Source organism: Convolutriloba macropyga, chromosome 13 (genome assembly GCF_964194025.1).
Source record: "Convolutriloba macropyga chromosome 13, txConMacr16.3, whole genome shotgun sequence".
Lineage (NCBI taxonomy): Eukaryota > Metazoa > Xenacoelomorpha > Acoela > Convolutidae > Convolutriloba > Convolutriloba macropyga.
The window spans coordinates 27,723,481-27,749,251 of NC_134480.1; the positions used below are offsets into that span (position 1 = coordinate 27,723,481).

The 25,771-nt window shown below is 33.3% G+C and overlaps 3 protein-coding genes across 13 annotated transcripts in view; 1 reads left to right on the forward strand and 2 right to left on the reverse strand.

Annotated features, from left to right (window-relative positions):
* LOC142352034 (uncharacterized) overlaps positions 1-25,771 on the reverse strand; it is a 309,880-nt gene that overhangs the window by 169,113 nt on the left and 114,996 nt on the right. The window lies entirely within an intron of this gene.
* The window catches only part of LOC142352035 (small ribosomal subunit protein uS11-like), a 211,574-nt gene that overhangs the window by 87,439 nt on the left and 98,364 nt on the right, over positions 1-25,771 (forward strand). The gene's annotated exons all lie outside the window — the stretch shown is intronic.
* LOC142352200 (uncharacterized) overlaps positions 1-25,771 on the reverse strand; it is a 44,157-nt gene that overhangs the window by 17,452 nt on the left and 934 nt on the right. For 6 of the 11 annotated variants that reach the window (XM_075404620.1, XM_075404617.1, XM_075404622.1 and 3 more), the window contains exons 2-15: positions 23,760-23,910; positions 21,483-21,598; positions 20,907-21,029; positions 18,162-18,266; positions 17,482-17,601; positions 15,685-15,807; positions 15,011-15,148; positions 14,492-14,518; positions 9,997-10,119; positions 8,980-9,054; positions 8,256-8,366; positions 5,880-5,988; positions 5,409-5,487; positions 5,028-5,081 (exon numbers count right to left, since the gene is read on the reverse strand). In XM_075404620.1, coding sequence (XP_075260735.1) covers positions 5,028-5,081; positions 5,409-5,487; positions 5,880-5,988; positions 8,256-8,366; positions 8,980-9,054; positions 9,997-10,119; positions 14,492-14,518; positions 15,011-15,148; positions 15,685-15,807; positions 17,482-17,601; positions 18,162-18,266; positions 20,907-21,029; positions 21,483-21,598; positions 23,760-23,910 — 1,454 coding nt within the window. Of the gene's footprint in view, positions 1-4,913; positions 4,974-5,027; positions 5,082-5,408; positions 5,488-5,879; positions 5,989-8,255; positions 8,367-8,979; positions 9,055-9,919; positions 9,938-9,996; positions 10,120-14,491; positions 14,519-15,010; positions 15,149-15,684; positions 15,808-17,481; positions 17,602-18,161; positions 18,267-20,906; positions 21,030-21,482; positions 21,599-23,759; positions 23,911-25,771 lie in introns of all 11 variants that reach the window. The other 5 variants (XM_075404619.1, XM_075404627.1, XM_075404618.1 and 2 more) reach the window with 3 other exon arrangements.

Here is a 25,771-nt window from a genome sequence, read left to right on the forward strand (position 1 = left end):
TCAAAAATTAATCAATATTTTTTGAACCATGAAATTTCAAAAGTCTCACAAAACCTTAGCTTTTAACTAAATAAACCTTGACAAATTGCTAAAAAGTTATTACGAAACCAAAAGTTATTACGAGACCTGTCTTTGGTTAGACTATGCCATAGAAACGGACTAAGGATGCAGAAACACTCAAAAAATTACAAACAATTTGAGAAAACACAAATTATTGATACCATTAAAATCATAAGCTATTATCTGAATATTATGTACTTTTATTTCAATTGTTGTTTCTACTATTTCAGATAAAGGATTTATACTAAAAAATTAACCTAAATTTACCTGGGCCACATTTGAAAATCATTGGGATCTGTTATTACGCGATGGTGTTGAAAGAAGAGAAAAAGAAACACAAAACTGACCACTCAAAAAAGGTTTTCAAAAACGCATATTGTCCAACAGACAAAACGTCAGTGACAAATCATATAAGTAGATATGATATTTGTTGAAATACAAGAAGTTGGACGGGACCACAAAAACTGAAAAGTTCGAAAAAAATTTCATAAACTTTAAGACTATTGGCTATAAACTGAGTGCTTCGGTTAACATCATTCATTCAACCTTCAATTACAAGCTCATGCGATCGGTCAGCAATTTACGGCTACCTAAAGAAAAAAATCAGTAAAAAACGGCAAATTCAAGAAAAAAATTGAGCGAGAAAAGTGTCGAAGACATTAAAGACTGAACTTTTCAATGAAAACTTTTCTAGTTTCATATTTTTTTAACAGCAATGGGATTCTCCATCGTAACAATATAAATTCAAAAAATCCCCAAATATGAAGAAATGCATTGGATCCACGAAATATTTGAGAAAACTCGTAGTATCAGCACCATAAAATTCAATAGCTTTCAACGGAAGCCAGTAAATACGCCAATTTGATGGGGGACGACAGGGTTGTTTGCCATTAATATTTCATCAATAAACCCTTACCGCACGTCATTGACTATGAAAACAACAACAAATATGGGCAAAACGAAAAATTCAGTAGAAAAATGACTGAAGAAAGTGTCGAAACAATTTAAATCATAAGCTCTACTATGAAAAATTTATCTATGATCCATTGAACGTCTTCCCTAAACCAATGGGAACTATCATTATTATGATAATGTGATAAGATTTCAAGAGGAACCAAAAACACGAAAATATCCAAAATTTTAAATTTTTTTAAAAAATCTTGTAGCATCGAAGTCATAAAACCAAGAGTTAGAAAAAACGGTAACCAGAATAAATTAGGTGGCATTAGAAAAAAGGAGGAAATTCTGGTTATTACTGAGAATTTCTTACAGTTCACGAAAATTAGTTTAAAATTGGTTAATGTTCATAAAAAATTTTTTTTTTCGAAAATTTCTATTTAAAGTCTTAATAGACATTAAGTTCAATAGAAGTCAATAAATACGCTAAGTCATGACTAGATAGAAAGACAAAGAGATTTGTCATACTTGGCTAGACCAATAAGGTATCATAATAGGTCCTATGTCTATGAAAACAACAAAAATACAGGCAAAAACCAAAAACTCAATAGAAAAGTGCGAGAAGAAAGTGCCGAAGGCATTTAAACCATAAGCTGTTCTTTGAAAACTTTATCTATAATCCATTGAACATCATCCCTAAACCAAAGGGAGCTATCGTTTTCAGGATGATGTGATAAGGAAACAGGAATCGAAAATTCTAAAATATCCATAATATTAAAAAAAAATTTCTTTCACGAAAAAAAGTTTAAGATTGTTAAAGTTCAGAACAATTTTTCTAAAAATTATCTTCAAAGTCTTAACAGCAATTTAACTCCCTAGCTTTCAACGGAAGCCAATAATTACGCTCAAGTATAACCCGATGTGAGGACAATGACTGACGTTTGCCTTCAAAGGTAATCAATAAGACATCAAAATTAGTCTTATGACTATGAAAACAACAACAAAAATAGACAAAAACCAAAAATTCAGGAGGAAAATGCGAGAAGAAAGTGTCGGAACCATTTAAAACATGAGAATGACTTTTCTAACATCATTTACTGAACGTCTTTTCTAAGCCAATGGGAGCTATCAATATGTGGATAATGTGATAAGAGTTCAAAAGTAACCAATAATATGAAAATATCCAAAAATCTAAAACAAATTTAAATCTTGTAATTGAAGTCAGAGAACATTAGTTAGAACAAAAAAACCCATAACCAGATTAATTTTGGTTGCAGTAAAAAAAGGGGTCCTGTCTTTAATGAGATTGACTAACAGTTCATAAAAAAAAGATTAAGATTGGTTTCAAAGACTTAAGGTCCATTAAAATCACTAGCTTCCAACAGAAGCCAATAACTACGCTCTAGTATAATCCCATGTGAGGACAATGACGATTGTCATTCATAGGTAATCAATAAGACATCACAATAAGTCTAATGACTATGAAAACAACAAAAATACAGGCAAAAAACAAAATTCAATGGAAAAGTGCGAGAAGAAAGTGTCGAAGCCATTTAAACCAAAAACTGTTATCTGAAAACTTTATCTTTGATCCATTGAACGTCTTTCCTAATCCAATGTGTACTATCAGTATTAGGATAATATGATAAGATTTCAAGAGGAACCAAAAATAGGAAAAGTATCCATAAATTAAAAATTATTAAAACCCGTGGCATTGAAGTCTTAATTTTGTTAGGTAGAAGATAAAACCGGAAACCAGATTAATTTTTCATGGAGTCGAAAAGAAGGGGGTTCACTCAATACTGAGACTGACTAACAGTTCACGAAAGTAGTTTAAGAATGATAAATGTTTAAACAAAAATTCGAAAAGTTAATTTTAAGGACTTAACAGCCATTAAATTCAGTAGCTTTAAACGGAAGTCAAAAAATACACTCTGATATGCCCCGATGACAGGAAAAAGATATTTAGATGCATAGTTAATAAATAAAGGATCACATGAGGTCTTATGACTATGAAAACAACAACAAAAAGAGGCAAAAACCAAAAATTCAGTTGGAAAAAGTGAGAAGAAAGTGTCGGAACCATTTAAAAGATCAGAAAGACTTTTCTAAAGTCATTTACTGAAAGTCTTTTTTAAACCAATGGGAGCTATCAATATTTGAATAATGTGATATGAGTTCAAAAGTAACCAATAATACGAAAATAACCACAAAAATTTGAAAAAAAAAATTGACATCTTGTGTCATTGAAGTCATATATCCAATAGTTAGTAGATAAAACAGCTAACCAGACAAAATTTGGTTGTAGTAGGAAAGAGGAGGGTCCCGTTTACTGAGACTGACTTACGGCAATACTGAGACTGACTTACAGTTCACGAAAAAAGGGTTTTTGATTGGTCAATGTTCAAAAAAATGTTCGAAAAATTATTCTAAAAGTCTTAACAGCCAATAGATCTCCACTCAAAGCACTAGATATGTTCACTCAATGCTCATTACGGAATATATTGCAACTTAAGTCAAAGAATTCATGCCATGGGACTCCAAAATATTAGTAAATCCTCAAAAAAAAACAAATTTTCATTTAAAAATACGAAAACTCAGTGTCGAAGCCAAAAAAAAACATGAGCAATTCTTGAAAACGAATTTTTTTGTTCATTGGGCTTCATTTGGCTGTAAATGAGGTTTTTCGTTAACGGAACCTCGATATGGAAAGTGACTAGTCTCTTGGTGACTTAAAATAAACAAAAAAATCTTAAAAGTTTTCTAAAAAAAGAGCTCTCAAACAGACTTCGAATTTTTTTGATAGTGAACTTCCCTATGAGACCACAATTAGTCTTTTTATCGCCTTCAGTCTATTAGGAACACACAATTGGTTCATTTTGTGGCATGAAATGTAAATTTGAAATACTGTTTTTATAGAAAATATCTTAATTTGAAGAAAATTTACACTAAAATTGAACAATTATCCAGTGTTCACACAAAACTTCAATCCTCGAAAAAAAACGATAATCAAAAAAATCTTCTTAATTTTGGATTCTACGCTGGAACAGCTTTTTAATGATACCACTCACATTTCTCTACGATGAATATATCGATCGGCCAAAATTGACTGAACATTGGCCCATTTGAGTATATAGTTCCTCCCCCCACAAGTGCGTCGGAACAATAAGGTTTCAAGAGTGCAAGAAAGTCTGAACAAGAGCAGTTTCCCCTCCACTAGTATGGACATAGGCTACCTTCTTTCGGACTGCTGACTGTACGGTATAATTAAAAATCGGTGGCGGTTATTGTGGCGAAAAACCCGATGCACGTGTACCACTACCATTTTGGCCCGCTACTTTGAATAACGGTTGGTTTTATGTTCCGTTTCGGCATTTAGCTGACTTAAATTAATTCAATGTGCTTATAACTAAACATGGAATTTGATTGGCCAATACACCAATCGCTTTAATTTATTGTTGCAAAAGTAGGACATTTTGTAAAAAGATCCGTCAAAATTCATACAATTGGAGAAAATTGATTGTTATTCTTATTTTTTCGTCATTAATAAATATCCATCATCATTTATTTCTAAAAAAGACTCATCAAAACTTGATTTCAGAACAATTTTCTTAGGAGCCCCCGCAAAAGAACTCTATTAGCCAGTTAGCGATATAATCGCCATTTAGTAAGAACTATTGAACGCATGAGGAACGCACAAAGTTGTTGAACTCTCAAAACTTGAGCATAGACACATTCATTCTCGGACGTTCTGGATATACCAATTTTTGATCTGGCACCTGGCAAACAATCTGGTTAGCTCTAATGAAATGATGAGATTTAGGTTCAGCCACAGAATAATTCAAGAAGTAAAACAGAAACATGAAGTTTTTTAATAGGGATTATTGAAATCAGTTTAACTTGATCTTTCGATTAACACTGTTATTTCGTTAATGAGTCAGTTTATAATTCCTTACTACGCAGGAGCGACATCGAGTGATCTGTCGCATGATATACAGAATGCCTTGCTCAATGGTCTAAACACAACACACGCATGCAAACATATGAACATACATAATGACGTCACTTACAGTGGGTTAAGACGCACTTTTTTGTCACAACTCAGACAGAAGAACGTCGAAGATCTAAAAAATGACTATGACATAAAGTTCCGACATACTGCTTAATAATCTTAGTGCTGAATCAGTGACCTATCGGCTTTCACACTTGAGGCTTTCCTGTTACAGCTCCGCATCGTTGTTCATTTATAGCTCCGTATAATCATTGTTCATTTAAATTGTTTAGAAACTAAACAATTAAACCCTCAATCAGATCCCCAAATTAGTAGCTCTTTCGATTTCTTCTCTTCTTTTTGTTATCTCTGCAATATTGTAATATTGTATTTTGCTGTGGTTAATTAAATTTGTTTAAGTTCACTCCTAAGAAACGCAATTTGGGACAGATTTACTAACTTCCTGAAGCCAGCTGCGTCGTCTGCGTCAAATGTCGCATCTAATCTGTACTCCTGTTTGATCAACTTCGGCTTCAAACCTAAAATATCACAACCAAGAAATGAGTCGAATTAAACATCGCAAGAAACGTGTACAGCGATTCAAAACATGAAAGATTTGCGGAGAATTTTACAACTGTTACTTTGTTTCTTATCCACTGATTTTTGTGGCGGACCAACAAAAATTTATTCCAACTAGTTTTTAAAATGAAAACTGGAAAGTATTTTGATTGCAAAAAAAACGTCATACTTTCGCGGCCCTTGAAAAACATTGACTTCCAGTTGAGAATATGAATTCTCAATTGCACTTCAAGTTGATTATTACATGCTTGCTTGCGGTTGAGCTTCGAGCTGTGATTTTTATCATGACTGGAAGTGAAAGTAAAGGTAAAAGTGATTAGTGAATTTGACCTACGGCGTAGATGTTTTTAACCTTTTAGTTTGTTTTCCAGCCATTCTTTGAGAGGTCCCAGCTCGTCCTTATCTAGTTTGGCATCTAACTTCTTCAACAACTCATCCAGTGCCTTCCTGTAGTCATCTTCCTAAAAACCCACAAATAAAAAATGCCTAAAACAATTTTTATTCTTATTTAAAATTTAATCCATTTTGATTAAGTTTTTACGGCAGAATCTTAAAAAAATTGCAACATCTTTCAAGATAATAGAGTTTATAGGGCTCGCGTGAAACATTCATCTTTTTTTATATACTGTTGTAACATAAACATCTGAGAGTTAAAAGATCATTCTGCTTCATTCACAACTAGTGACCGCAGTTAGTCAGTCGGTGGTATTCCTTATCAATCACTGCTTTTCGCGGATCGGCGAATGAACGGGAAGTAAAATTAACTGAAGATGGATGTACGTTTCAGAACAATTTAACGTTTGAAAGTAATACCTTTGAAACCTTACAAAACATAATACGGCCTTAAACGGCAGCGTACTAAGTTTTGTAATTTTTAAGTGGTGAGAAAAGTTAAAACCAGTGCCAAAAAAGTAATTAAAAATGACGTCTATGAAATAAGCGTTTCAATTTATATCGCTTTTAAGAAGTCAAACTAAAGAAAATGGGTATTTACATCATTTTTCTCCGCTGCCGTAGAAAACTTGTTACGACATTAAACGGCGCCGTACATAGTTTTGTAAGTTTTCTACGGCACCGTATAAGTCTTAGTATGTTTTCACAGTTTCGTCTAAAGTGGTAAACTTGAGACAATTCAACGGATAGAAGCTGGAAAGAAGTCAATCGTATGTAACGTCATTATACAACACCAATGGGCCGTCTCAAAAGTCATTAAAACTCTTTAAAAAAACTCGAACTGCCTCTATTGAATTCTTTGGTGTGCATCTGTGGGACCCAAATTTTGAAAACCAAGCTGATTCGAATTGTTTCCATTTGCAGGAAGAAAATTTGATGTTACAAAAAAAATAAAACATTAAGTTCAAACGACAACCATAGAGCCGATTCTGACTAGAGGTCTTCTCTTTTTCGAAACACTTACAACAGTCATTATTTTGATGCTTTCTGTTGATGAATTATAATAGTTCATCCATTGTCCTCATTTACATTTTTTTCAAGCAGTTTTCTCATTTTGAGGCAACGCTCTGATTTGAGATTGTCTGTCTTCATTGTGCTGTCTGACCAGAAGCGAATCACACTATTATACTTTTGAATTTATAGTATCGGTCATGTGTAAAATGGAATTGGGTAAAATGTTATTCAACCAAATACCGTTACATGACAATTTACGCAATTCCATTTTACCCAGGTTAGGTATAATGGCGGTGGGTAAAATAAAATTGGGTAAGTTGTGTTGACACCCAAAATACAATATTTTGATTTCATCTAATCTGTATAAAACTATTCTTTGCGTAATCCCGCGAAACATATTTACAGTTCCGTTATTCCTCCATTGAATGCTTATAACACAGAACCAATTGAAACTCTCAATATCATTGTGTAAAAGGTCTTGCCGGATAATAGCTGATTATTAGAGCCTCAATTGTTTGTCATCCAAAGAAAGGAGAATTTTATTCAACAGTTGGTTCTATTTGACTTATCCAAAGTGAGACCCGGGTCGAGGTTTTGTCAAAAAATAATTTAAGATTAGCGGTGAATAGCGGTGAAAAAAAACTTTTTTCACCGCAAAGCGCCCGCATCTTTTAGCGTTGAATGCGCTGAAAGCGGTGATTTTTTGTAAGAATTGCGTTGAATTTTGCGGTGAAAAATTTTTTTTCACCGCATTCACCGGAAATCTTACAAAAAAGAAACCGCCGTACAAGGGTTCGAACGTCTACCTCGTGCGTGTCACCAACTTCGTAATCCACTGCGCCATCTGTCACTTACTTCAAGGATATTTCCTGTGAATATAAGATAAGCGCTGAAATTAGCGCGGTGAATATTTGTAAGATTTGCGATTTTAGCGGTGAAAAATTATTTTTCACCGCATTCTGCTGGTAGCGGTGAAAAATTTTTTTTCACCGCATTCTGTTGGTAGCGGTGAAAAATTTTTTTTCACCGCATGCTGCTTGTAGCGGTGAAAAATTTTCTTTCACCGCTTAAGCGCTGAAAAAAAAATTTCACCGCTTAAAAGTTTTTTTTTCACCGCATTCATCGCATTGAACGCAAATCTTACACTTTTACTCAAATTCACCGCAAATCTTACATCTTTTAGCGATTTTTTGCGGTGACACCTCGACCCGGGGAAATTGGATGTTAATTTGGAGAGAAAAACAAGTAATTTGATCAAACAAGTAATTTAGTTATTTGTTTAAAAAAATTAACTGGATATTTATTTGTAAAAAAAACTTACAGCTCCTCCCAGACGTAGTTTGAGTTTTCCAATCTCTTCGTCAATCTCTCCCGTCTTCTCATCAAACAGAGTCCTGCCTATTTTGCTGTCCAAAGCACGCTTGTCTGCTTTCTGTTATCAAAAACACAAACATACGTTCAAAGATGACAATAGTCTGAGTAGCCATTTGTCAAATCTATTCTGTCTCCCCTCCCCAGTGTTTGCTATAACCTTATGGGGGCGTAAGAGTTGTATTCACTATTCACTAGGGGGGGGGGACGAAATAGAAAAGGACATTTTTACTTATATTCCTGTAGAAGGTAGTATTTTAATGCTTAACCAGCTTCAGAACTCCTATCAAATTACCATTATTTTTTATCATTTCCGCTACAAAACAGAATTTCTTCAATTCATTAATCATAGGAATTTTTAGGTTTGAACTTTATTTAAACTTTTAGATTTAAATTTTATGCATTTAGTTCTTAAATAGGCAAAGATTTAGGCCTTTTTTCCGGATTATCAAATTCAGTCAATAATAGCAGGGGATAATTATTTCAAGCCAAGCATAAACGTTAAAAATTATAGGGCAATTTAGTAGATGCTGCCACTCTTTATATGATCTACTTCATTTTCTATCTTTTCTTTTGAACAGATACTCAAGTTTTATCAGAAGTAAATCCATGAAAACAAAAGTAAATAAATATATTAATGAATGACTGAGAGTAATGAGTATAATACTACTAACCAAGTCTATTTCAATTTGGATGGTCTCTTTGTCTGCTTTGATCATATCCAGAGTTTGAACACGTGCGTCCACTTCCTAAAACGATCCAAACCATTAAAACACTCACGTGCACATTTTAAAATGCCGAAAGTCTGCAGTGACAGAAGTTATAATGCCAGAAGTTCTTACTTAGCCAAAAGTTGACTTCCGTTGAGCTTCGTCATTTTAAACGCGCAAATTTCATGTTTCAAGCACGGTTGCCTGACTCTGCAGAAGTGACTTTAGTTCTCCGCTTTGCGAAACAAGTTTGGTTTACGACAAATTTTGTGCACGAGAACATCATTCTTGAAAAAAAAAGTCTTTCAAGCACCATTATAAAAATCTACCTAGCTCAAAGGCAAAGGTTTCAACATTTTAAGGATTTTTACTTTTCTAAAACACTGGTGTTTATTTTTTTTCGATTTGCAATTGTATGCTTTACAGTTATGCATGAAAAATTCCAAAACCACAAATGATGTAAATGTTACGTAACACTGATGAAGGCACTGAGAATATCTCGCATTCGTCGAAAACCGCGCAGCGGTTCGAGATAAAAAATAGATTTTGAAGTTACTAACTAAAAGGCGTCACTTAATCTTTCTTGAAAAACGAACTTGAAATTTGAGATCTGTCACCGTGCATAGGAAACTCTGGCACTGGAGAGATCTGGCATTTTGAATGCTGAGCGTGCGTATTTCAAGCACCATATCGAAATCATAAAGAGTGCAACTCTCTCACATGTAAAAAACACAACTGAAAACCCATAATTTTTTCAACTACTTTGCATCCTCTATGATGGTGCATTTTCTTCTTTAAAAAATGCACTTAGTGCAATTAGATGGAAACCTTAAATACCTGAATTGCACACAAAAACGATGAATAGTATATTTACAAACCATCACACAACACACTTAGGATTTACCTTAAGAAACGCTTGAATCTGTAACACAAAAAGCCTCCCGTTATAAAGCTATAATCAGACAAGTTGTAATAACTAACGATGACACTTTTCCTGGTGGCTTTTCCCTCGTCCATTAGGAACTGGCATTGTGACTGCAGCTTCTCAACTTCATTCTGCATTATTCCGAAGCTATTTTGCAATGAGGCTAATGTCTCTGCGTCCTAGATGTGAAACAATACACAACACACGTGAATACATGCTATGATCACAATGTTTGAATATAGGAAAAAATAGATAAAAATCAATCAAATAGGTTCAGAGTTAAACATCTTCTTAATAACAATAGTACTAATTTGTTGGTAGTGTCGATACAATATAGTGATAGAACAACATAGATAGCAAAATACAAGTCCAAAAATTATAAATAATTTTTGTCGAGCCTACAATGTCGCCATTAAACCTAACAGGTTTATTGTGCAATTGTTCAGCTACACGCCATGCGTGCTGGGATGAAATCCATAAATTGTGGTGGGATGAAATCCAACAGGTTAAATTAAATGTGTGCATTACCAAATTTTTGATTTTTAAAAAATCGGCAAGCACTTTTGTCAATATCAATGTGCAATTTTTATGCACTTTGGAGAGATTTGCCGCCTATATCTTGACTGTTGGACTAAAAACAATCAACTCTTCAAAACTTTCAAGAAAATCACAGCGAATTTATACGTGCAAAAGGCACATACATGATCAAAAACGTTAACTCAATTCTAATTTCCTTGAAACTCTTGTTTTGTTAGAACAACGTTAGGATTTACCCCCCCCCCCCCTCAAGCGTTAAAAATTTGCGTAGAAATTTGGAAATTTGGGATCGATTTCTGCGGGAGTGAAAGTCTTTAACAGTCAAGTGGTTTTTTTCCGTTAGTTTTTCTTGGGTTTTTCTTAGCTACATTTGGGTGCGGGATTTTCTCCGTGCAAATTTTATCCGCAATTATAATTGACAATATCACTGTAGACTACATGACCATTTACACACGGCGTGGAAATGGATGAGGAAAGAAAGAAAGAAGCAACCAGCAAGCAGGTGAAAAATGAATAACTCTGTGAGCTCAAGCTCCTTGACATCTGATATAGAAGTCTCCCCAGCTTTTATGGAATTTTGACTGTCTAATATGTAATAGGTTTCGAATCAAAAACTAATATCTTCACAAATTCAGTGGATATTGTACATAATTTTTTGCTTTGAACAAACCGACAAACCTCGCAAAAGGCTTCACCCAGGGAAAAGAGTGTAATAAAGGGTGGATGGACAAAAGAGTGTAATTACAGTGTATATTTAAAAGTGTATTAAGATTGGACTAAAGAGCGTAAAGGGTGTACACATAAGTGTAATTTTCATAAAATTACATTCTTACAATCTTTTCCTTGCTAATTAAGAATGGATTTGGATTTTCACCGTTATTCTCGCTTAATATCGGTGGAATATGGGTGGACGCCTCGGCCCGGGTATTACCTTCTTAAAAGTTATCAGCACATATAAGATCGGCCACCTTTTATCGTGCAGGATATTATAACCATCGTATCAATTCTTGAAAAGTAAAATTTCAATCTTTGTAAGTACATGTGTTTCAATGATTTAGATAAAGATAACTATTAAGAATTGGAAAAATTGAAACGATAGATAATTGACGACAAAAACATTTTTAAATGCACTACTTCTTGAGAACAAATATGCTAAGTGTTTGATAATTTAGATAATTAGCCCAAATTTGTGATTTTGAGGAAATTGACTTTACAAATTCCGATTTACATGTTCATTAATTAAAAAGGCTACTTTTTTATGCAAACCACTGACATGCAAAAATCAATTTCAATAATGGATAACTGTGCTAATGAATCACTTTTTAATCTACAAAAATTGTGATAACGACTATGAAACAAGTGCACCTACTTGCACTTGGAATTTTGCCGGCTTGATTGGATGACATGAATTGCATCACATTATATTCCAAAGATTGTATTATTGTGTTAGAAATTTGGTTTACTATATCATTTGTATGATTGATTTGCATCGTTTCTGTTGTCATAAGAATCTCTTTTTATAAGAAAGCACAAGTTTTCCATTACGAACCGTTAATTTACAAAACTTTATTGCATCTGATTGTCAGAGTAATCGTTGAGAAACCTTAGAAAATCTTAAAAATCAAGTTAGAAGCAGAAGTCTGAAATTCTTGTTTTTACAGCATCAGATGCTTTTGTTTACTTGCAAGAGTTTAATTACGGTGGAAAACGACCTAAAGGATTGTAGATTCATGATTGCAGATTTTTGTCAACCATGAAAACAGATTTCTGTCAACCTGCATTTGTGGGACATCAAATGAATATTTTATTATCTCTGAAATATCTCATTCACGATTTAAATGATTTAAACGATTTCAATTTTTTTCGTAATAATATTAAACATAATAGTATGAAAGGCAATTTAGACAAATCTAAATACAATCTCAAATCTACACCTTTGTTATGAAACATTTTTCTGGAAAATAATTTTTTTACTAAAGCAGTTAAACACATCGACACCTCAGTACAAATTGAAATTTAATAATTGCGTGACCTTATTGCAAAAACACATATTTTAGTTAAATAAATTTTTCGAACTTTTAATTTATTTTTATGTTTTTGAATTTTTGCGACAACTGTTATGATTGTGTCAATGAAACAAAGAACCTAATTAATTGAAAAATATTTTCATAGAAATCGTTGGCATTTGCAGTTGGGGGACAAATACATATTTTTCAGACTAACACTGCCCATTATAACAGCTTCTTAAAAGTTTGGTTTCTGAATCGTAGGTAGTTATTGGAAAAATTGCAAAAAAAATCTAAACTTTGGTCTTATCTAACAAATCTAATCTGGTTGTTGGGATTTTCTTTTGAAAAATGCTTTTCGCCAATTTGAATCAAAGCAATCATTCATACTTAATGGAAAATATTTTAAAATGAGCTTATAAAATGTTTGCTTTTTGCGAGTCACAATTTGAATGAAAAAATATAAAGATCTACAGAAACCAATTAAAAGTCAGTCTCACATGACAAATTGGAGGCTTTTTGTTTTTTTTTATATAAAGTGTCGTTATCATTTGAATGATTACTGAGAAATTGAGAACCCGTGTTGCCAATAGCGTTTCGATACTTCAGTAAGTGAATCGCGGAACGATTCAGTCTAAGCTCACCACTGAGTGACTTCTAGTAATCATTGAGCGAAAGTATAAAAGATTCTGAGACTAGTATCGGGTTGCAGATAAAAGAGAATAGGATACTATCAGCAATGCCAAAAATAGTTTTACGTGACAACTATGAACAGAATGCTTATTCGCGGTGTAGTTGTGAACTATATATTCGTTCAGGATTTGCGATGCAGGAAAGGGTAGGATTAGGAGTGACATAAAAATTAGGAATAACTTCACATTACGATGCAGAGGTATACCCAAATCGTCACAGGCAGATATGCCCGATGCGTTTATCTCGTGTTCGTTTTTACTATGTTAATACATTGAAAGTGAAACAATATTGCGGAAAATAGCTACTTTAGCAGAAACCGGCAAAATGGAAGGGAATATCGTATCCCGTGTTCGCAAAAGTGTCCTAATTTTAGCCGCGCAATACAAGTACAAACTTAATAACCTATTTTTCGCGCGAGTTGTATCACGCATCCGCTCTATTTATGTATCGATTTTTCGCACGCAATGTAGCTCGATTTCGCATATAATCCGCAATTAAGCCTAACTTAATTACTACTTATTTAATTAAGCCTAACTTATTACTATTAGTAGTACTTTATTATTACGTTATTACTTCTTATAGTACTTTATTACTACTTATTAGTACTATTTATTACTAATTATTAAACTCGGCCAGTCCCACATTGATATACAAAGCCTTTGATGTGCGAGGGATTTTTCGGAAAAAATCAGTTTTTGTGGTTGCATGTATTTAAAGCGCTTTAAAGTTTTGAAAGCTTTAATTAAATCTTTATTAAAGTGCTTATTGCATGCTCAAACTGCGCGCGAATAATAGATACCTAAATTGAGCGGAAACGTGCTACAAGATTTGTTACCTACTTTTCGCACCGAATGTTCTTTTATTTCGCAAAATTGGCGGAAACCCTTTTGCGAAAAGTAAGATACAAAGGATGTCTCCTAATTTCGTTCATTGTATGTATCTAATCTTTGAGCCAATTTTACTAAGGCCGAAATTTTGGGTTATACCTCTGCGTCGTAATGCACTAATCTGTTTTTATGACTAAAGTTACGATAACCACGTTAATGGTCAATTCAAATTGATTTTTATTGGAATAACTACACTAGAGATAGATTTAAGATCATTCTTCTACGAGAACTCAATTAAAAACATGTGTTGTGTACGTACCGCATAGGGTAAAGAATCCATCGCAATCAGATGAAAATCATTGATTTGTGCACAATTTGACAAGATTTTAAGCCTGGCAAGTTTTTCACAAACATACTTTTTCAGTTTGTTGTTGAAACAATAAAAGCAAGAGAAGGCAACCTTCAAATTTCACAGCAGATGAACAAACCTCATGAACATTCTGAATGCTGCCATACTACAAACCAAACACATATTAAAGAAGAATATGAAATAACAATAAGTATTTCTCGTAAAGTTTTAACGCGATAAACTCCGAAAGATAATTGACAAAAATTACAGAAGTGAAAAACAAAGTTTGAATTTGAAACAGGAAAACATTATTGAAATAAAAATACAAATGTTCTATTTGCTGTTTAAACATCAAACATCATTGCATATCTTATCGTTTTTTTGTATGTTTTCTTGCGTAGTAACACAGTACTGCTCATGACAAATTATAGAATTCTACGTTAGATCCTTTTATTTATCAGTGCTCATAAGAAACACAGGAATATCTACGCCATACACCTACTAGCAGTTCAGCAGAAATACAGTCAACGCAGCTGAACAATTCGTTTCCCTTATCACAGTTAAAAAACACATTCATCCATTTATCTAACACCCACACTGTCATGCGAAAAAATTGTAAACGGAAAAGTATGTTCCAAAGTTTTGCTGTAGCTCTTACACTGTCTCTGTCGAGTCGCAGTGACTCCAGATTTTTGTTCATCTGGTCCAGTTGTTCCACTAAATCGTTGGGGATGTTTCTCAGTTTCTCCTGAACCTCCAGCATGTCATCCTGGCTAGCCTTCTTGTCCAAAAGTCCCTGCAAATTACAAACAACGCTCAGCCCACGATTACCAACAACAAGTTGTTAGAAGTTTGAGAGAACAACAAAATGAAAATTGTGCATGAGATAATATATCATTGACAAATTTCAGATCAATCATGTAATTTGTGACTGCTTGAGATATACCATTTGAGACAACTCATACGTCATACTATTTAATTTTCATATTCAGTTGTCATTCATAATTGTCAATGGCCAGTTTTATTTTAACAAATCATCTTCTCAACCATCCAATGACAGTATTAGTGCCATATTCAACGCCGAATTCGGAACGCGCTGTGTAAAATATAAACAGTTGAATTCCCCCCATGCCGTTTTGTGAATTTCATGATACTGTATTTCACATTTTTGCATTAATTTTCCGTATATGGAAATATGTTACCAAAAGGTTTAATATTTATATGCTCTCCGATAAATTGACTAATTCACATAAATTAGATACATTTCTTATTGTAATAATACGTCTCAAAAAATTGGTGGCTATTTTATGTAGATATGGTGATGATACATACCATAACTCGCATCATTTCGCGGTCCAGGTCCTCTTTCGAAGCAAAATTGTTTTCCACGTCTTTTTTCAGTGCAAACACTGAAAAATCAGTAGGAATTCCTTCCATTCGTTTGTTGATGGCCTCCTGAAAATGGTTTAGTGTTTGCGCATACTTATTCATTGCGGCTGTTCAAATGCTGGCAAGTTAAAGAACAAAGCACAATTTTTTTGAACAATCGATTGATATATCCGTTGAATGTGTGGAATTTTGTCTGGTTTCTAAGATCACCCTCCAACTCTTGATTGACAGTACCATTTAATCTGTATAAACAACAAACATCTGTGTACATGGTGAAAAAACTACAGGCGCCACACATTATCTTTGTAAGAGAATATTCTGCAAACTTTTAGCAACCACTTTAAAAAAACGTACCGATGATTCTTGTATTCTTCGTATGTTGAACAAAACGACGACAAAAAGTGCCAAAATCATGTTTTTCCTCGAAACCATTTTACCGATAGCATGATAACTATTATGAACTTTACACCTGTTTCAGGTTTTACGCTACACCTTGTCCTACAAATTTTTATAAGTTGCCTTTATCCCACAAAATACGATCCCGGGTTGCTCATCATAAAAAATTCTCAGTGGTCATACTTGGTCATATTTGATTCTTAGTAATCAAACTAGGTCATATATGATTTCTATGAAATCTTGATTGTCATACAAGGATTATCTATGATTTGCTAGAAAACACAATGGGATCGTAAAAAATGTAGTCATATAATGTAGTGATATAATGTGGTCATATAATTAATCAGAGGACATGTTAAATTATTATATTGTATTTGAAATCCGCTTTCAATTCCTTGTGTGCGCTAAAAGACCAACTTTGCAATTTGAACATTTTTCCAAAACGAAGTTGAGGTTATATATGATTTTATTTCAATATTTCTTATTAATGAGCATTTATAGGTATTAACTGGCTTCTGAGAACATCAAAACTTAAGTTATCTATTTGGACTCACTCTTTCATTTTTTGACGAACTTTGCGAGTTATATTGTACCTTACGGACTTTTGGCAGATCACAAAGTGATGCGGGGGATCACATAGGTGACGCCTTACCGAAAAAAAACACAGTTGGTAAAAAGATTTATGAAAAATAGATGTATAGTTCTTGGTAATCATACTAAGTTCATGTGTGATTTCTTAGTTGTCATACAAGGATTGTACTAGGAAATACGTTATGATTTGTAGGACATAATTTATGATGCTTGTATGACTATTAAGAAGTGGCAACCTGGGATGAATAAGGCAATTGTAATTTCAAGCTCTGCAATAAATACTGAAATGCTTTGTGGTGTCAGAGAAGTAAAACTTTCTCCTTTGAGATCATTTAAGGTTGGCACTGCACGCAAAAAAATTGTTTATAAAAATTTTCATGAACCGAACAAAAGTGTCTTAGAAATTCAAAGCTTATGAAGTAATGCAATAATAACCAGAACTTTTGTCTACATTTCAAAAAAATTCAAAATTATGTGAAGTACAGCATGTCTTATCAGAGCTTATTTTAAAAGAGGTAAAAGTCTGTTTTAAAAAGACAAATAAATTGATCTGTAGAAAATCAAAAAGAATATTGAATGCTAAATGCTTTATCAATAAAAGTGATATAATAAAAGCAATAATTAAAAACTATTTGGGCCTTCAATCAACCTTAATTTGCAACGAAAATGAAAGATTGTCGGCAGCAAAGTTGCTTGCACTATTTATATTAATTCGATCATAGCAGTTTGGCAATGTTTGTTGCTTCTACTTACTAGGTTCTCTTGAGCAGATTGCATTCTTTTTTTCAGTTCATCAATATCCACTCTGTCATTGGCCTCCTTCTTCTCCAATTCATCAACTCTCTTCTTCAGTTCTTCCGTCTGTTTTATCAACTAAATATACTTCCTCAATTTCAACTAAATCTTGAAATTACTGCAAAATCCATCAACAGCATAATTGTGGGCATTGCACACGTCTGAACTCAACTAAACGTAATCAAATCACACATCAAAAAAAGACATCAAAAACTGTAAATGCAGAAAAATATCTCCACATTGTTTGACAGGTAAGTAGCTGTCGGCGCTATCAACTGTTTCCAAATCTTTTGGGTCTTAAACTTCAAGTGTCTTACTACATTAAAAGGTAGTTCTTCAATACAAGATTATATAGGGATTCATATGTACGTATTTATGATATATATATATATATATATATATATATGTATATATATATATATATATATATATATATATATATATATATATGTATATATATGTATATATATATATATATATATATATATATATATATATATATATATATATATATGTACCATCCTGCAAGATATTGTAAAATTTAATGCAAAAACCTTACAGGACAATGCGTAGTATTGCAAGATCTTGCTATCAGCTCAGAATCGACTACGGTACGGTGGTGGTATAATACAACCTACCTCTTCAGCCAGGGAGTTGAAACTGGTGATTTTACTCTTGAGTAATTCATTGTCTGCTTTTGCCCTCTGATGTGCTGACAACAGATCCTCCATCATCGACGATAACTAAAACATAGGAGACCACTCTCAACGAAACCCGGTTGAGACATTTTGGATAAAAAATTTAAATTCAGAACTGTATTAGTTTTTCATTCTTGGTCATGTAAATGATAATTTTTATAGTTATACTTTTTCATAAAATTAAAAAAAAATTGTTATAAATTTCATACAAATTTCATAAAATTTTCAACTTGCAATATTTATGTTACAATGCCTTAAGGTTTTAAGGGATATATGATTCTGTTCCAATTTCTTTCTGGGATCAGAAAAACTAAGCAGCATTAACTAAGTCAACTCAAGTTCAAGGGAAAATTATTTCCACCAATAAGAAATTTGAGTGTGAACAGATGCTCCAATAAAAGTGATTACTTTCACCTAAGGCGGCCGACTTCAAATCGCAACATTAAGTAAAACCGAAATGTAAAGCCATTCGATAAATCAGACCATAACTGAAAAACATGAATAGAGCCTAAAATTAGCTTAACGACAGCAACTTTCCTAGTTCAAAAGACAATTCCCGCTCTTGTCAGAGAATGTATACAAGTTGAGACTCTACAAATAAATTTTCTTCCACTATTCGTCTACTTTTGCCTTTATTTAATTATCTTGGTATTTCTTTTTTGTGATAATTTAGCAAAATATTCCAGCAGCTCTCATAGTTAGAAAAAGTAAAAAAAAAAGATGCTGCTGGCATGAAAATTGGTTTCAGTTAAGAGAGGTGATTTTCTGATATTCATGAATTGTTAAATCTTTGGTTTATTTATAATCTTTTTTTCATTTTTCTGAATACACGCAAAAAATTTTTGTTTTCCTGTTTTTCCGTTGTCGTAAAATCTATCGAAAATCTATCGAAAAATACCACAGGGCACGACTATTGTGAAAATTACATTTCCTTTTGCAGTAAAAGGTGCTTTTCATATCAAACTTTTAAGTGTTAGAGAGCTTACAGTGTATTTTTCTTCAATTTCGTTATTCATTTTTTTGTACTTTCTATTCAACAATTTTTGATAGAATGTTTTATTTTGATTACATGAAAATTTACCTAATTCAATTTTACCCAAAGCCATTTTATCCTACGCCATTTTAACCAACCTGCCAATTTACCCGATGCAATTTTACCCAATGCCGTTTTACCCAATGCTTTTTTACCCATTTCCAACTTACCCAAAGCTCTTTGATCTTTTCGTTCAGTTATCGGATTAAAGATTAGCAGTCCCTATTACAGGGATGATTTAAAGTATTTATGCGGACAATATAATCCCATGTTCGGTTATGATAATTTCATATCAAGTCCCACGGGACATTTATTATATAGTCAGTTAAATAGCCATTCTGGTAAATTTAGCAATAGGGTAAATCGGGTAAGTTGGCATTGGGTGAAATGACATTGGGAAAAAGGCAGGTTGGGTTAAATGGCATTGGGTAAATTGTCCTAACGCCTTTATTTCATATGGATACTTATCTAAAACAATACACAGAATAAGCATTTTGTGTGACTTGCAAATTTCACAACTTGTAACAAGTAAATCAGTCCAAATGTTGAAGTAAAAATATTGAATTAATGCAATGACCAGTTTTATACAGACGATGGTATTCATTACAAATTAAGTAAGTATGAGAAATTTGAGGTGACGCCATTTTAATTATTTACTTGTTTTATCTATTTCTTTTCATATTTTTTAATTGAAACTTTTTTCCTTCATACAAGGCATGTCATCTTTGGTTCATACGTCCAGCTCAGCAAACTTCATAATCGTTGCTTGGTGAGCAACATATATGGGTGTTTTAATACTTCATATTTGACCTATGGGTCTAATAAAAAGTAATCAAAGAGTTCGTTCTGATGCTTTATTCATAATTTTTTTCCATTTACTTTTTTATAACCTTCTGTTTTTTTGGTTTTTTTCATTCAATCATGTATGACTTTGCGCATTAATAGCTTTCATTTTTTGTACCTGTGGTTTGTTATGTGTTCAAAACATTGATTTCAGTCTTTTCTTGTTAGTTCAATGTTGCTAAGCCATGGAAATCACTGCTGCCAATAAAACAGCTCATATACTCCTGAAAGAGAATGCAATGGAAATAGATTTGTTTTTTTTTCGTAAATACGCTTGACTCCTTTCTGATGTTTAATGTGTACCCTACAAAACTGGCAATCCCTGGTATCACTGCATTTATAGTGCAATATCTTGTAAGAAGTTTGCCAACTCCTCCAAATTCTCAAAAAAATCAACTCAAAATCTTTTAAAATCATTGCGTTGAGAACAGCTGAAAAATCCTGAAAAAAAATTACAAATGGATTTAAATGCGACGAACTTTTAATAAGGTACTAAAAATATCAACATAATAGCACTGTAAAGCACTGAAATCTTTTAAAAAGGGGCAGTGGAGTTTTCGAACAAGAATTCATCGCTTTTCTTTGCTTTCATTTTATCTTTATGTAAAGAACTTAAGCTAATTTCTTTTTTTCTAAAAAAAATTTAGCAACTTCACAAATATTTTTTTAAGAACGCACTCTAATCCCCGTCTGTGGACACATAAAAAACGCTTTTAAGCTAATTGCGGCGACTTTATGGCGTTTATTGCCTACCTAGTAGAGATAGGTATTTATTGGCACTCTATATTGTGTTCAGAACTCTATCTGACCTTAGTGATCATTTCTTCGTTGCTCTGAGACCTCCTCTGGGTTTGGACAAGAGTCCACATGTCACTAACTGGCTTCACTCCTTTCCCTCCGTGCTCCTTGATTATCATTGTATCCTCGTTCACCTGAAGTGTTGCAAACACAATCATGTAGCCAACTGACAACTGGCAGTATACAGGAATAGAGTGATCTCTGATAATAACTCAAACGTCAAAAACTACAAAACTGAAACGCAACAAAACTTCTTGTTTCAATTAGGTTTCCAGGGATAAAAAAGAAAAGTTGAAACAAAAGCAAAGAACAAAAACCTTGAGTTTTGAATGATAAGTTTTGTGTCCCAAAATTTCCAGAAAAACTACAACTCTGCCCAATTTTGGTAACTGAGCTCAGCACAATAATTATTCAACTTAATTTTCCATGTTTCTGATCCCAATTTTTCTGGAAATAGTACCCTAAAGACTCTATTTCATCAAAATTTTTGCTCGTTTCCGGGGTGTCTTATCGTTCAATTTCTACGCTAGAATTCATAATTTCTATTAATACTACTTCGAGTAAAGTTTCGACTACTGTATTTTTACCTGTTTCTGGTCCGGGTGGTCCAGTACTTTGAGCCTTGATTCAAGCTGGTTGATGCGAGATATCATTGCATGGTAAGGGGTGGATGTCGTCTTCCCATCAGTACCATCCTTTCCATCTGAAACATTTTAATTTGATTTCTGATTTGCACCATTTTATTGCACCATTTTATTTCTCATCGTATGAATCGTAAATCAGTTGCATGAAGTATTTGGGTCGAGTACAGGAGAAATAACTCAAAGATTTATCCAAGATGATAGCGAGTGGAGTTCCATTGATAATTCAAACTGAACTGATATTAATAACAATGATCGGTCGTGAACCAATAATTTCCCAGTGAATAAATTTAGGCTTCGTCAAAAAAAACAGCTCATTATCGACTGGTCAAAAGTTACCTCACCTAAATTCTTGAATTGATTTCATAAACCATTTTAGGTTAATCTTATCAACATGATGAGTTTTCAATTAATTCATCCAATTAAAAATGAACTGAGCGTATATGTGAAACTAATAAATTTGTTTTGCGACAATTTGATAAAAATTTGATTCATAATAGCATTTTGAACGTTTTAAGTCATAATTCTGCTATATTTGGTTTCGCTTTTACAATCACGTGGTCTTCACTTACATAAAGATTGGACCTGAATCACTTGCTTAATTTTGCAAGTCAAATCACAGCGAAAAAAGTGACTTTTCATCTAATGTGGACTCTACTTATTTACCTACTATGATTTGAAAAAAATCGCACTTCTTACATAGAAATCCCCAGTCTAAATAAAACAAAATTAGTCGAATTTTAAGTGTCGGCACTGTACTAGCTGATGAAATAAAATAAGAAAAACATTCACTGTCGACATTTAATTGTTTTATCTGCGAACATTATAGCTAAAAAACCTTTAAAAAGTCCAATCTCAGAGTGTTTTGCAAAATTCGTTCTAGAATTAACATAAGATGATTTCATCTTTTCCGAATTACGTAAGTGCGGCTCTATGTATCACATTTTAATGGTGATCGCAAAGTAAGCCGACATAAAAGCAAGCCGAAAGTTATGTAATAGTTATGAAATCAATCAAAAATAATACATTGGTAACAGTTACAATCAAGACAAGACTGCGCATAATTTTAAAATTATAAGGGATTACAGGGCACCAAAGATACAAACATTTGTCAATTTTTAGAGACATAGTGGTTACATTCATCAGCGGACCGCTCTCTATGACCATGCCTCTCATCCGCTGTGAGATGTGATACGGAAACGGCAGGCTGGTAATCGCGGTGAAACTGCGATGCTCGCGAAGTGCGCCCACCGACCCGCAAGAGACAACTTAGCAAACGAATATCCTAAATTGTTTGGTTTATTTGACCTCATTTGCAAAATTTGGCCGGCTTACTTATCGGCTTCCTTGAATGCCACCCACTTTAAATTTAAAAAAAAAATCATCAGAATTTGAAAAAAAAATCTGTTACCTGCAATATGTAACTACAGACGAAAGTTAATTTGAAAAAAATTGTTCGAAACTTTTTAACCTCTTTTGACACATTTGTTTCTTTCAACTCTAAGCCTCAATATTCGTTTTTATATTCGAAAACATAGAAAAATAGAGACAAAAATCAAAGATTGTTTGAAATTGAAGTACAATTGACACAAATTCACAAGAAATAATATGTGAGCCATGAAATAGGTGAGAACCCCTGTCCGTAAATTTATTTTTTTTGTTAGAATTCCGTTGAATGCGGTGAAAATAATTAATTCAATGCATTTCACCGCAAAATTATGTACGCAATTTGTGGTGGAAAAAAAACAACTCAACGCTTATCTTACAGAGATTCCGATTTTTCCTCGACCTGGGGTACGAGTGACCAAATTCACGCTTTTTCGTCAGTTATCCGTGCTTAACGTATCTAGTTTTCATCTTGAAGAACAGTTACTTATTGTGAAAAAATGCAACAAGGTATTGTCGCTTTCGTCAACAAGAGGCCCTCAAAGTTACAAAATGTCTTCTCCTCCTGCATGTCTTTGACTTCTTATTCCACTGCGCCAACTCTCACTTACTTCTTTGATATTTCTTGTGAAAATAAGTAAATGTTGAAAAATGTTGCGGTGAATTTTTGTAAGAGATGCGGTGATTTGTTTTTTTCACCGCATTCACCGCATTTACCGCATTTATTACAAAGATTCACCTAAAAACCTCGACCCGGGTTGGGTTAAATTGCTTGGGTTCAGATATAAATATAAAAATACTATTTGATAAAATTTCAATTGAAATCTTTAATCATACCTGGTTGTGTTGTTGGTGGAGCAGTAGCATTAGCAGCTGCAGACTTGAGGACAGATGTGTCAATGGGGGCAGCTGCCTTGTCACCCAACCCCACCTCTTTCAACAACTGGTGTAGGAGAGAATGCAGGATGTTGAAGTTCACCGCTCCCACCTGTTCACACACAAGCATTCCCAGGGTGGTTCTGTTTCACTTCTTACAAGGATCATATATGATTTCATATTGTCCATACTCGATTTATTAGTCTATCTGTTCATACTATAAAAACCATCGAAATCATGCTTTATCCCTGCATGAAAATTCAACTTTTCATATATGACTCCAGCATGGATTGCCCAGTTACCCGAGGCTTGAAAAATTTTGTTAATACATGAAAGATCTTGACACTCGTGACAAAGTTTAAAAACTGTCTGGAACTTGAAGCACCAAGCGTTATTAATGAATCTTGATAAGATCTTGGTTGCCAATCTCAAACACCTTTGAGTCCACTTTTGTTAAGCTAAAGTTCGCCCCCTAATCCCGACCTCGATTTGAGCAAAAACCCAAGAACTTAGCTTCCGGATAAAATTGGTCCACAGTCCTTTCCTGTGTGGAAAAAAAACCTTTTCATTCTTTTCATAAGATAATTATGCACTGGGAATTAAAAAGATTTCATTGAAATGATTTTGAAGCTGTGAATTCTTGAAAAACTGTTTTTGTCTATTGATAATTTTTCATTTCATTTCATCTACGTTGCAGTATGTCTGAGACCAGAGCTGAAAATTTTTGGAAGTGTTGAAATTTAAGTGCAAAAGATCTCAAGTGACGAAGATCTGTTTTGAGAAACAACGGCTTCAAAATTGTGGTCAGTTTAACTTGTTTTTCTCCAGTTCGTGAGTTCAAATTTTCCTCAGATAAATTAATACTCGTCCACGCCAACATTCTTGTTCTTTCAAGCCCAATTGTTGTGGATTACAATATATACAAGGACAACTTTCCGTTGTTAAGAGAACAGCGGCCGAGAGACATCTTTCGCATGCAGAAGGAAAAGTCTTTTGCATTGACTCATGAACAACTCCTGAAAAGTTGAATCGATCTTCGTCGACAAGTTTTATTATTTTTACGCCAGATAAAAACACGGGTTGAAGAGATTTTGCATGTACATTTTGTCATGTACATTTGGTCACGTAGAAAAAAAAACAAATTAAAAAAACCATGACATCAATAATTACATGTGAAAACCTGTGCATTTGTGTGTTTGTTTCTGTGTGTGTGTGAACGTGTAAGTTTGTGTGGGTGTACCTGAGTGCTTTTGTTTGTGTGTGTGATGTCTGTGCTTGCGTTTGTGTGTATATCATCAAGATCTTTTAAAATGAATTAGTCTCAAGATGCCTAAAATTTTAGAATTTACTTTAACGCAAAATATTTTCCACTTCTACTCATACATAATCTCATCTGTCCAACCTCACAAGTTTGATCACAAAAAAAACAAAAAAAATGCTGGCTTTGACAAATTGTTTTGGCGTAAGCAGCTGACAGTTACGATTTAGGTTTCATATTCATGTTGAAAAGAATTCAATTTTATCTGTTTTATTATTTGAAGAGTTTGTAATTTTGAGGAATTTAATCATAATTGGTAAAAACACAATTGACACTAGGTATGTTTTTATTAGAAAATGAGCAAATTTTTTTTTTGTTCTGAATAGAGGAAAACTGGTTTAACCAATTTTTCATTTTAATTATTTTGAAATTGAACCCTACTGGAAGAAATCACAAAACTAGAGATGAACAAAAAAAAGATGTGGTGAAAGTCAGTGTCAAGAAACGAGCAAAAATGCTTCAAATTTTTATTTTTTTATGTTTTTCAATTGATTTAAACTGAAAATATTTTTGCTAAAACACGAGTTTTTGTTATTGTGATAATCATCAAAGCCTAATTGTAATAAAAAACTCTTAATTGATAACTCCGTGTTCTGATATTTGTACAACTTTTTGATATTTGTACAAGGATTGCAAGACTAGTGTTAGATTTGCA